The sequence below is a fragment of the Megalobrama amblycephala genome, linkage group LG1 (assembly GCF_018812025.1).
Source record: "Megalobrama amblycephala isolate DHTTF-2021 linkage group LG1, ASM1881202v1, whole genome shotgun sequence".
Lineage (NCBI taxonomy): Eukaryota > Metazoa > Chordata > Actinopteri > Cypriniformes > Xenocyprididae > Megalobrama > Megalobrama amblycephala.
In genome coordinates, this window is record NC_063044.1 from 54960724 (window position 1) to 54972214 (window position 11491).

The 11491-nt window shown below is 37.7% G+C and overlaps 1 protein-coding gene across 2 annotated transcripts; it reads right to left on the reverse strand.

Annotated features, from left to right (window-relative positions):
• Positions 1–1079: 1079 nt before the first annotated feature.
• Positions 1080–7013, reverse strand: LOC125275277 (nuclear factor 7, ovary-like). Of its 2 annotated transcripts, none has more exons than XM_048202078.1 (5): positions 6849–7013; positions 5475–5705; positions 5375–5397; positions 5175–5293; positions 1080–2324 (listed from the first exon to the last, which is right to left on the reverse strand). In XM_048202078.1, exons 1-5 carry the CDS (start codon positions 6996–6998, stop codon positions 1822–1824), a joined length of 1026 nt encoding a protein of 341 aa, XP_048058035.1. In that variant the 5' UTR covers positions 6999–7013; the 3' UTR covers positions 1080–1821. The 2 variants fall into 2 exon arrangements, with proteins under 2 accessions (XP_048058035.1, XP_048058045.1); XM_048202088.1 differs by having other exon boundaries at positions 5475–5754; positions 6849–6946.
• Between the last annotated feature and the right edge of the window lie 4478 nt (positions 7014–11491).

The following is an 11491-nucleotide window of genomic DNA, read 5'->3' on the forward strand; positions in this document are numbered from 1 at the left end:
AACTGGTGCTGCGTTCCTTCCGTAAGTAGAATAGGGAAGACGTAGGACATACAGCGTAAGCTTTTTGAAGAATATGGAAAGCGGAAGCACGTTCAATGCGATCATTTGTTTATGTACAGCATATACAGTATTTTTTTTTTTTTTTTCTCGAAAAATGACCGATAGTTTCTCTAGATAAGACTCTTATTCCTCATCTGGTATCATTTAAAGCCCTTTGAAGTTGCACTGAAACTGTAATTTTGACCTTCAATCATCTGGAGTCCATTGAAGTCCACTATAAGGAGAAAAATCCTGGAATGTTTTCATCAAAAACCTTCATTTCTTTTTGACTGATGAAAGAAAGACATGAACATCTTGGATGACATGGGGGTGAGTAAATTATAAGGAAAATTTAATTTGAAAGTGAACTAATCCTTTAATCTACTTGTTCCAATTCTTCCTATGAGAACAATAATTCATGGCTTACTAAAGATTGGACTGAAGAATCATAGAAGATTTAGAGTTCTGACCTTATCTCCATGCATTCATCAACACCTCCCCTTCCCCCTCCCTCCTCCACTATGATCTGTGAAGAGGATGTGTGTCGGGTCTTCTGGAAACAGTTGGCCCGTATCCTCACACAAATCTTCAACAGATCACTGGAGCAATTACATGTTCCTTCCTGCTTCAAATGCTCCACCATCATCCCCATCTCCAACAAACCCAAAATCACAGGACTGAATGACCTGTTGCTTTGACGTCTGTGGTCATGAAGTCATTTGAGAGACCTGAAGGACATCACTGGACCCTTGTCATTCTGTCTCTGCCATGGACGCTTCTGTCACCAAGACAAATTCCTCATAAGTGTAAACATACTTGACAATAAAGCTCTGATTCTGATATAGATAATGATTCAGTGATGTGAACAGTGTTCAGTTCTACAGTAAAGCAGCTTTAAAAAGAAAATAGTGTTATTGTTCAGCTGAGGTCAGCTCATTGTTGATTCAGATTTGTTGTAAAGATCATCATTTATGAAATGAGTTCAATATATTAGAAAACAGTGACGGCATCATCCATCTCAGTTCAATTCTCAGCCAATATTTTCAATTCAATTACACTTTTTAATAAATAAATAAATAAATAAATAAATCCATCCTCCAGCAGAGAAACATTAGCTGAAATGTTTCTTAATATTGTTGACTGTCATGTAGTAAAGTATCCATTATCCGTTTTGAGTCAGTTGCTCAATTTTACCTCTAGATGTCAGTAAAGCCACACTGTCTCACTGCTCACCCAAGCAAGTTGAGAATTAGTTTGAAAAAAGAAAAAACAAAAAAATTCAGTGTTCCCACTCATTCCAAATTGATGTTTCTAAAAGCAATATGAGAGTGTGATTGGCGTTGCAGTGAGTGCTGGATATCAGTCATGTGATCAGCCCTGTCCAATCACAGCCATCAAGTGCACTCTTTTGCTGAGTTCACGCTGCATGATTTTCAAAGTCTTTTCACACTGCACAACTTAATGGCATAGCATTCAGTCGCTGCTGTGTGCACATTGATTGCACAATGGATCGCGACAGGGGGTTTCAACAAGAATTCCTATACAGTCGGAAGAATCGCAGACAACTCTGTCTGGTCCAAAAACTATGTTTCACAACCAAACCAAACACATGCGAGAAGTGATAAGGAAAATGATAGCCTGCAAGAAGCTTGCGATCCGAATTTGCAGTGAAATCAATTTTGAAATTCTGAAAATTGGACCTAAAATGGTGCAGTGTGAGCTCAGCATTACTCATGTGATACGGGTTAAATATTGGAAAAATTATGAAAGAAGGATTAACATTTACTGACTATTGAAATGTAAGATCCTCAGAGTGAAAATAGTGTAACAACAGAAGAATGGAAAGAGTGTGTGAGTGAAGGTGGTTGTGAATGTGTGTAGATGTGTGTTAGTTACAGGATCAGAGAATGACACTGTTCCTCCGTCATAGTCCAGATTCACTCTCACACGATCAAGCTGCTGATAAACACGAAAGCCAAACCGTTCAGACAGGCTGTACTGATCAAACCACAAACACCAGACATCAGTGTTGAAGAAATCACGTCCCTTCCTCTGGTTTGATGCTGTAGTTACTCCGAGACTCCAGTCTGAACTCTCTTTAACCTCCACATCCCAGCAGTGTGTTCCTGAGTTGAACCCCTCTGAACCCAGAACACATGGATACCAGTCGAATCTCTCTGGATTGTCAGGAACAGGTTGATTGATCCAGCTCCATTTCAAACTTGTCAGATCATCAGACAGGTTGAGATCTGGATGAGCCGTGTTTGGATCCAGAATCACTGGAGCTGATGAGACACAATCAACATTACATTAAAAAGTAATCTGATTACGTAATGCATTATCCCCAACACTGCTCATTTCAGATGAGATTGAAAAACTTGAGGTTTGAGAATGAGAATTATCAGCTAATAAGGGTAAATCGCCATACTCTGCAACACTGGAGGGAGCATCTGAGTAGGGTTTCCACAGTTTTCCCTTGACAGGTTGTAGAGATTCTGATATCAGAACATGAGGACATGATTCCATCAAAGACACCCAAAGTTTCAATTGCGTTTTCAATATTTTGCATTTATATTTTTGTATTCCACATGATTTTACATAATTTTGATTAGTTTGTCAAATACACACAATTTTGCTGCATGCTGTCCGCTCAAGTGGACATCATTTGGAGATGCAAGTACATTTAACCACTTACACAGAGATGCACACAGCCGCATGAACAAGATCTCTTCACAAAGAGTACATAAACATTTAAAATTGAGAGCAGCCTTCTGTCAGTGAGTTTCATATTTTTAATTTATAAGCCTGTTGCATTCCCAACAACATACAGTAGGCCACATCCTGTGCAATGAAGCCTGTGAAATGTCCTTTTAAATTCACTTCAACCTTTCTGAACTCTATGAAACATTACTCTATGGAAGGTTCAAGTGGTGTGTGTGTGTGTGTGTGTGAGGAAATGGAAGCAAGTAGAACATGGGTGTTTCGGTTAGAACCTAAGCTCAGAATCTGAATTCTGAAATTCTGAAATTCTCAATTCTCGCATATTCACTCAATCCTTCTACATTTATGCAGTTTGATTGACGAAATGAATGAATGTGAGCTGAATATGGCTTCTTCCATGACTTCATCAACAATTTTATCCACAGTCACTGCCTGTTTGGAGGGAATAAGGGCATGGATGAATCCTAACTTTCTCCAGCTGAATAGTTCAAAGACAGAAGCTATCCTCATTGGTTCCCCTCATCAGATCAGATCATCTTCCATAACCTGTATTACATTCTCTGGCCATTCCCCTATCAACATTAGTTACCAATCTTGGTGTCAAGTTTGATCCTCATTTAACCTTTGAGTCCCACATTAAACATCTCTGCAAAACATCTTTTAACCACCTCAGGAATATAGCCAGACTCTGTCCCACACTTACCCTACATGATGCTGAGAAACTCGTTCACGCCTTTGTTTCCTCAAGATTGGACTATTGTAACGCTCTTCTCATCGGGATCCCTAGCAAGAGCATCCAGAAACTCCAGCACATACAGAACAGTGCCGCTAGGATCCTGATGAGAGTGCGTAAATATGAACACATCCTTACTCCACAGATTTCAGCACGTTCTCTCCACTCCACAAACACTCACCGGCTCCATCCCCCTAAGACTAAGTCCCGCACAATTGGGGACAGAGCCTTCTGTGCCACGGCCCCTCGGCTCTGGAATGCTCTCCCTGAACACTTGAGGGCTCCACAAACAACTAATGGACTAAAGGACTTAAAAACTTATCTTTTTAAAAAGGTTTTCAATGTCTAAAACTTTCTTAGTGTTTAAATTTTGTGTGTTAGTTTTAGTTGATTTTCAACTTAATTCCTAGATTGTTTTAAAGGGTTAGTTCACCCAAAAATGAAAATTCTGTCATTAATTACTTACCTTCATGTTGTTCCACACCTGTAAGACCTTCGTTCATCTTCAGAACACAAATTAAGAAATTTCTGTTGAAATCCGATGGCTCAGAAAGGCCTCCATAGCCAGCAATGTCATTTCCTCTCTCGATTCATGAGTCGGATCACGTGTCAAACCAACAAACTGCTGAAATCACGTGACTTTGGTGATCTGAATCAAGAATCGATACACTGATTCATAACGCTTCGAAGCTTCAGGAAGCAGTGTTTTGAAATCGGCCCATCTCTATATAAGTCATTATTTAGTTTTTTTGCACACAAAAACTATTCTCGTCGCTTCATAAAATGATTGTAGAACCACTGTAGTGAGATGGACTTTGTAACAACGTCTTCAGTACCTTTTATGGGTCTTGAGAGAGGAAATGACATTGCTGGCTATGGAGGCCTTTCTGAGCCATCGGATTTCAACAAAAATATCTTAATTTGTGTTCTGAAGATGAACAAAGGTCTTACGGGTGTCGAACGACATGTGGGTAAGTAATAAATGACAGAATTTTCATTTTTGGGTGAACTAACCCTTTAATTTTTTTTGTTTTTTTTTATTTTTCCTCTATTGTAGCTCTTTGAGATTTTCTTTAAAATGTAAAGTGCTTTATAAATAAAATGTATTATTATTATTATTATTATTCTCCACCTCTGCGAGGAGGCTGGGAAGGAACAGAAGGCTCATGGGGGAAGGACGGTTATGGCCTGATAGGAGGTGCTCATCCAGCCTGTCAAGAATGACTTCCCATTTTTCATGCACCAAAGCCAGATCCAATCTGAGTGTGGGGCGGGCCATGACGTCCAACAGTTTCCCAATGAGGAACTGGCAGGCTGACAGGCTAACCCCCTAGATTTATAGTTTTCCCAGTGTTTCCCACAGGATTATATGAGACTGTGGTGGGTTGGACCTCTATGGTTATCTGTGGGCATGACATTGACGTTAAATGGTGTCGCTGTCAGCCATCTTACATCACTTCTGGGTTCCTACTGGAGGTGCAAATCAAAGTCCCTTTAATGTGAATGCAACCAGGATAATGTTACTAGGAGAAATGTAGTTCTTAGGGGATCACCCTGATGGCTAATTTTTATAACTGCATTCCTAAAACAATGCTGTGTGAAAGCCCCTCATCTTTCAGAACTTTTATCTCTCCACCCATCTGTATGTGTAACAGCACTGATCTCCTGCAGTCAGACTCACTGTTTTGGACGATGTCCTGCATCTTCTTCCAGACTCTGAACGGCAGGTTGCCCAAGTATCGCGGCACATGAATCAAAGCTCCAGAAGCCATCTGTGGATCCAGCCGTGAGCTCTGGACTCTGGAAGAACATTCAGGAGTCAGAACTGCAGTGGCTTTGGATCAGAACCAGAGAGACCAGAGACAGGAGCAGATCACTCACCTTTCCATTGAGACTGGAAACTTCTGCAGAACAAACACACCATTTATCATCAAGAACTCAATCAATGAACCAATGATCAACCAATGATCTGAAATCAGACCTTCAGAAAGCAGACGTCACTGGCTTTCATCATCTCCTCCATGTCTTTGATTGTGTGTGAAAGAGTTGAGATGTGTCTGTTCATCTCCTCCAGCTTCTCCTTCATCATCTGCTTCTTCTGCTCCTCTTCCTCCCTCAGTGCAGTGATTGTAGCTTCTTCTTCATCTCTGAGAAACTGATGAAGCTTCTCAAACTGCTGTTTAATCTGACGCTCTGTGTGCTCAGCTTGAGACTGAAATCAGATCACATTCACCTCAATCATCTCAAACTGATTCTGGATTCTGGAGCAGGATAAAGAGTGAGTGGGTAAATGTGGGATTTAACTACAACTTTAACTCTCTGAAGTACTAGTACTGTAGCATTAGCAGTAGCAGCACACACTATTATGCCTTCACATTTTCCGCGATTGCAGTTTGCATCAGGTCTGTGGCTGTATATCACAAACACAACATTTACTCATTTTAATTTCAGATCAAAAAAGTTGTTCCTGAACATGACTTGTCAGTTTAAATGTATAAATGTGACATCTATGAAAGAGTGTAGCCTATGTACAAAGAGAATCACAATACATTTTCTTCAATTCATTACTTCACATTTTTATAAAGCATAAAGTTTAGATTTATATATTATGTTACTTACATATTACATTTAAACATAGACTATGTTAAAATCACAAACAACTTACTTAAAGGAAGTTCACTTTTAAATAAATTTTTCCTGATAATTTATCACCCCCATGTCATCCAAGATGTTCATGTCTTTTTTCTCAGTCGAAAAGAAATTAAAGTTTTTGATGAAAATGAGCGATGGTTTCACAAGATAAGATCCTTATTCCTGGGATCATAGAACAATTTGAAGCTGCAGTGAAATAAATTTTGACCTTCACTGTTTGGTATTGAAGTCCACTTAAGGAGAAAAATCCTGGATGTTTTATCAAAAATATTTCTTTTATGAAGAAAGAAAGACACGGACATCTTGGATACATGGGGGTGAGTAAATTACAGGAAAAGTTTATTTAAAAGTGAATAATCCTTTTGCCACCAGCCCCTGGAAGGTCTATCAATACTTTCTCTAGTTTTAGTCCTGTGCAGCTATCTATTACCCACAGGTAATAGAAAACAAAATAGGACATTTCTAAATTTTAATTTCATAGACTTGGAGAAGTGAACTATGGAATAATAAATTGACCTTATGTAATTATGTATTAGGAACTTATATAATTATATTAAATAAATACATGCATTCAGCATTTCTACCCAATGGTTTTCTGTGTGTGTATTATTCCAGCCAATAAAGGGACATGAAATTGTCAGACAAACCAATTCAACTGTTCTAATATCAAATGTCAAAAAAAATAAAAAAAATAAATCCTCACCGTGATGTGTTGAACTGTTTTTTCAAACTGTCCTTTAATGCTTTCTTTGTGTTGAAGTTTTTCTTGAAAGGACTTCAGTGCTGTGTTGAGCTCCTCCTGGAATTTAAAGGGGCCTATTAAATAAAATTCACTTGTATGGTGTTTGAGCATAAATGTGTGTAACCAACAATGATAAAATGATAAAAATCCACACACATTAGTCAGAAAACTGGAACCAGCTTGTTTCCAGAACGGTTTCTGATTTATTAAGGATTTAGGGTTGGGTATCGAGAACCAGCTCCAAAATTACAAGAACCGGGGATTCGATAAGACACATGCATTTTGATTCCACTTAATGATTCCTGTGTTCGCATTTTAATGTGATTTTGGATCCACCATCCTCATTTGCAATATTATGCTGCACTCATGGTACAGCAGCAAAGTTCCTTGATTATTACGCAGGAATGAGAGTATAGTTACTAGCCATATCGGCCTACAACTTTTCATTTTCCGTCGGTCTTAGTACATGATGTAACTACACAAGAGTAAAGTTTTAAATAGGAAAAATATCAAAACTCTTTGGTCATTTTTGAGCGAGATGCTAACGGTCTAATTATACAATAACAGCGGTTTCCAGTAAGTCACAGTACAAGGTTGACCTATACCGAAATAAAAAATCAAAACAGGAAAACACAGATTGTCTGATTTAATCATATTATTTGTCTCTTCTTAACTTGATTTCTTTTCTTTTAATGACTGTAAATATAAAATGTGCAGTGTAGGAGATTAAATGGTAACACTTTACAATACGGTCCATTTGTTAAACATTAGTTAATGGATTAACTAACATGAACTAACAATGAGCAATACATTTGTTACTGTATTTACTAATCTTCGTTAGTGTTAGTTAATGAGAATACAGTTGTTCATTCTTTGTTCATGTTAGTTCACAGTGCATTAACTAATGTTAACAAGCTTTTAATAATGTATTAGTAAATGTTGAAATTAACATTAACAAAGATTAATAAATGCTGTAGAAGTGCAGTTCATTATTAGTTCATGTTAACTAATGTAGTTAACTAATGTTAACTAATGAACCGTATTGTAAAGTGTTACCGGCACTTGAAAAAGTTTTTTGGTGTGCTTGCATGGGACCGAATGCATGGGGAGAGTATAAAATGTTGAAATGGAGTATTATTTTACAGGTATGTGTTTGGTTACAATGGGTTAGCACAGAAAAAAACGAAACTGCGAAACCGGAAGTACGTTCAAGGCGATATTTTGTGTTTATAAAGCATAAACGGTTGTATTTTTTTCAAAAATGACCGATCGTTTCGCTAGATAAGACCCTTATTCCTCGTCTGGTATCGTTTAAAGCCCTTTAAAGCTGCACTAAAACTGTAATTTTGACCTTCAACCGTTTGGAGGCCATTGAAGTCCACTATAAGGAGAATAATCCTGGGTTTTCATCAAAAACCTTAATTTCTTTTCGTGGGGGACATGGGGGTGAGTAAATTATCAGGAAAAGTTTATTTAAAAGTGGACTAATCCTTTAATTCAATGAGGTTGGAAACTGGATGAACTTAAGATCTGTGATAGTGAGCAGTGATAAGCACAAATCAAAACTGTCAAACTAAATTCTTTAAATGTAAAACAAAGGAGATGCAGATAAGTGATAACTGGAACGTGGAAACACTGTGCTCATGTGCTCATTCACGTCAGATGATGTACAGTCAATGGAATGTGCTGCTGCTCCTCTCAGCCAATCACTGAACAGAGTAGAAGCAGAGAGATGTGCGACTGCAGCGGGAAAGCAAAACCTTGTGCTCGCACAGTACTGCCGACTTTTGGCAACTGATGTTTGTCCAAAAACTCCCTAGATTTGTCGCTAGTCGGCTCTTGAAAAGTCGGGGGGTCTGAAAATTTGCTAAATCTAGCGACAAAATCACTAAGTTGGCAACACTGTTTCAGAGCCAGCCACTATCAAAATAATCTGGCCGTGTGCACGGGCCAGATATTATTGCTGGCGGGCCAGTTTTGGTTCATTAGATGTTGAACAAAATTATAAAGTTTTAAACATTGTATGGCTGGATATTTATATCAAGTTAAGGTTAAGTTGGTTTAAATATTTTTTAACAAATCAAAGTTTTTCTGTTATAGTACAAATTAGATTGCCTTTCTCCTTAGGCATTTTAACTTGTGGTGTACCTCAGGGTTCTATTTTGGCACCCACATTTTTCTCTCTATATGTACTTCCTCTGGGATCCAATTTTAGGAAACATTTTCTTCCATTGTTATGCCAATGATATACGTGTGGAATCTGTCTGGTATTTGACAACTGCTTGAAATTTGACAAACAAATCAAATGTTGGTTCTAGTTCTTCGTTCTCTATCTAAAATTAAATCTTTCCTTTCAGAGAGCTCTTTAGAGATTGCAATCCATGCCCTCATTAAGTCTCGGCTGGACTACTGCAACTCCCTCTATTATGGCATCTCAAAGACCCAAATTTCTTAACTACAAGTAGTCCAAAATTCTGCAGCTAGATTTCTGAAGGGACGTAAAGACATTTGATCATGTTACGCCCCTACTGAGATCGCTACACTGGTTGCCTACCCCCAGAATTGAGTATAATATCTTACTACTTGTGTCTAAATCTTTAAATAATCTAGCTCCTTCTTATCTGACTAACCTACTTCACCCCTACACTCCTGTGAGAGGACAAAAATCGGATGGCAAATTCCTCCTTACGATCCCCAGCTTTTGAAGTGGTTGGCCCACGCTTTGGAACAATCTTCCTAATTTTATTAGAATGGCTTCCACTTCTTGAGTTCAAATCTTGCCTTAAAACTCATCTTTTCTCTTTGGCTTTTAGTATGTAATGTTTTTAAATATGCTCTAGAAATAAACAGAAGAAGTAATGTTCAGTTATGTTGGAAATTTAAAGGAGTTTCTGTAATGTTTTTGAATGTTGTGGTTACCATTATGCAGAAGAATGGCACCTGTGTTTAGGCTGTGAGCCTCATATACACATGTATATAGGACGGAATTCCTGCTCTCAATGCTCTCAATTTTGAGTGAGTACCTTATTATTAATAAGGTAAATTAAGTCAATAAATGTGTTCACCTTAAGTATTTTTTTATAAATGTGATGTTAAATTATTAAGTAAACTGCACATATACAGTAAATATTATGTAACAGTGACAAATTCAAATGATTTGTATTTACACAAATTTTGTCAGCTTTACTTGAAGTTATTTTGTTTGTACAACTAAATTGTTATTTGTACAAATTACTCAGCATAGTTGTGTGTATAGTCAACCCACTTGAGACTGCTTTTTTAAAGGTGCCCTCGAATGAAAATTTGAATTTACCTCGGCATAGTTAAATAACAAGAGTTCAGTACATGGAAATGACATACAGTGAGTCTCAAACTCCATTGTTTCCTCCTCCTTATATAAATCTGATTTGTTTAAAAGACCTCCGAAGAACAGGCGAATCTCAACATAACACCGACTGTTACGTAACAGTCAGGGTGTACGCCCCAATATTTGCATATGCCAGCCCACGTTCCCAACATTATGAAAGGCATTAGACAAGGGCAGCCAGTAACGTCTGGATCTGCACAGGTGAATCAACAGACTAGGTAAGCAAGAACAACAGCGAAAATGGCAGATGGAGCAATAATAACTGACATGTCACATATCATGATATTTTTAGTAATATTTGTAAATTGTCTTTCTAAATGTTTTGTTAGCATGTTGCTAATGTACTGTTAAATGTGGTTAAAGTTACGATCGTTTCTTACTGTATTCACGGAGACAAGAGCCGTCATTATTTTCATTTTTAAACACTTGCAGTCTGTATAATTCATAAACACAACTTCATTCTTTATAAATCTCTCCAACAGTGTAGCATTAGCCTGTTAGCCACGGAGCACTATCAAACTCATTCAGAATCAATGCAAACAATATAACAGTATACAATACTCACATAATCCGACGCATGCATGCCGCATGCATGACGAACACTTTGTAAAGATCCATTTGAGGGTTATATTAGCTGTGTAAACTTTGTTTATGCACTGTTCAAGGCAAGCGCAAGCTACGTGGGCGTGGAGCACGAGAATTAAAGGGCCAGTAGCCCTGAATCGGCTCATTTATAATGATGCCCCAAAATAGGCAGTTAAAAAAATGAATTAAAAAAAATCTATGGGGTATTTTGAGCTGAAACTTCACAGACACATTCCAGGGACACCTTAAACTTATATTACATCTTTTTAAAAAAAAGTTCTAGGGCACCTTTAAGCAAATACAACAATTCAACAATTGAGTGTAAAATGTGACTTATTGCAAACTGCTGCTTCTGTAAAAGGTCGTCTGGTTTTACCTGTCATGTGACTGTGGAGAAACCAGCGATCATACACTTCTTGTAAAAATTCCAGTTTCATACTTCAAATTTTTTTCAGAGGGTCATAATGTTTCATTTGCAGTATGACTGATGGCTCTGCATACCTCCAGCCCTGAAATCCTGATAACAAAAGAATATTTAAAGATGATTGATGGTTCACCTTTTAAAAGCATGAATAGTGTTGACAGTTCATATGTGTTTTTCTCATATTTTGGCCACACAGCATATAGGTGCCTAGAATTATGAAAGTACATG

Bases quoted from the DNA above. Each gene is read 5' to 3' on its own strand.
- LOC125275277 (XM_048202078.1), bottom strand. From the start codon at position 6,998: ATGCTCAAACACCATACAAGTGAATTTTATTTAATAGGCCCCTTTAAA. The intron at 5,706-6,848 runs GTGAGGATTTAT...ATCTGATTTCAG, and splicing joins AAACAGTTCAACACATCACG to TCTCAAGCTGAGCACACAGA. The intron at 5,294-5,374 runs GTGAGTGATCTG...ATGTTCTTCCAG, and splicing joins TTTCCAGTCTCAATGGAAAG to AGTCCAGAGCTCACGGCTGG.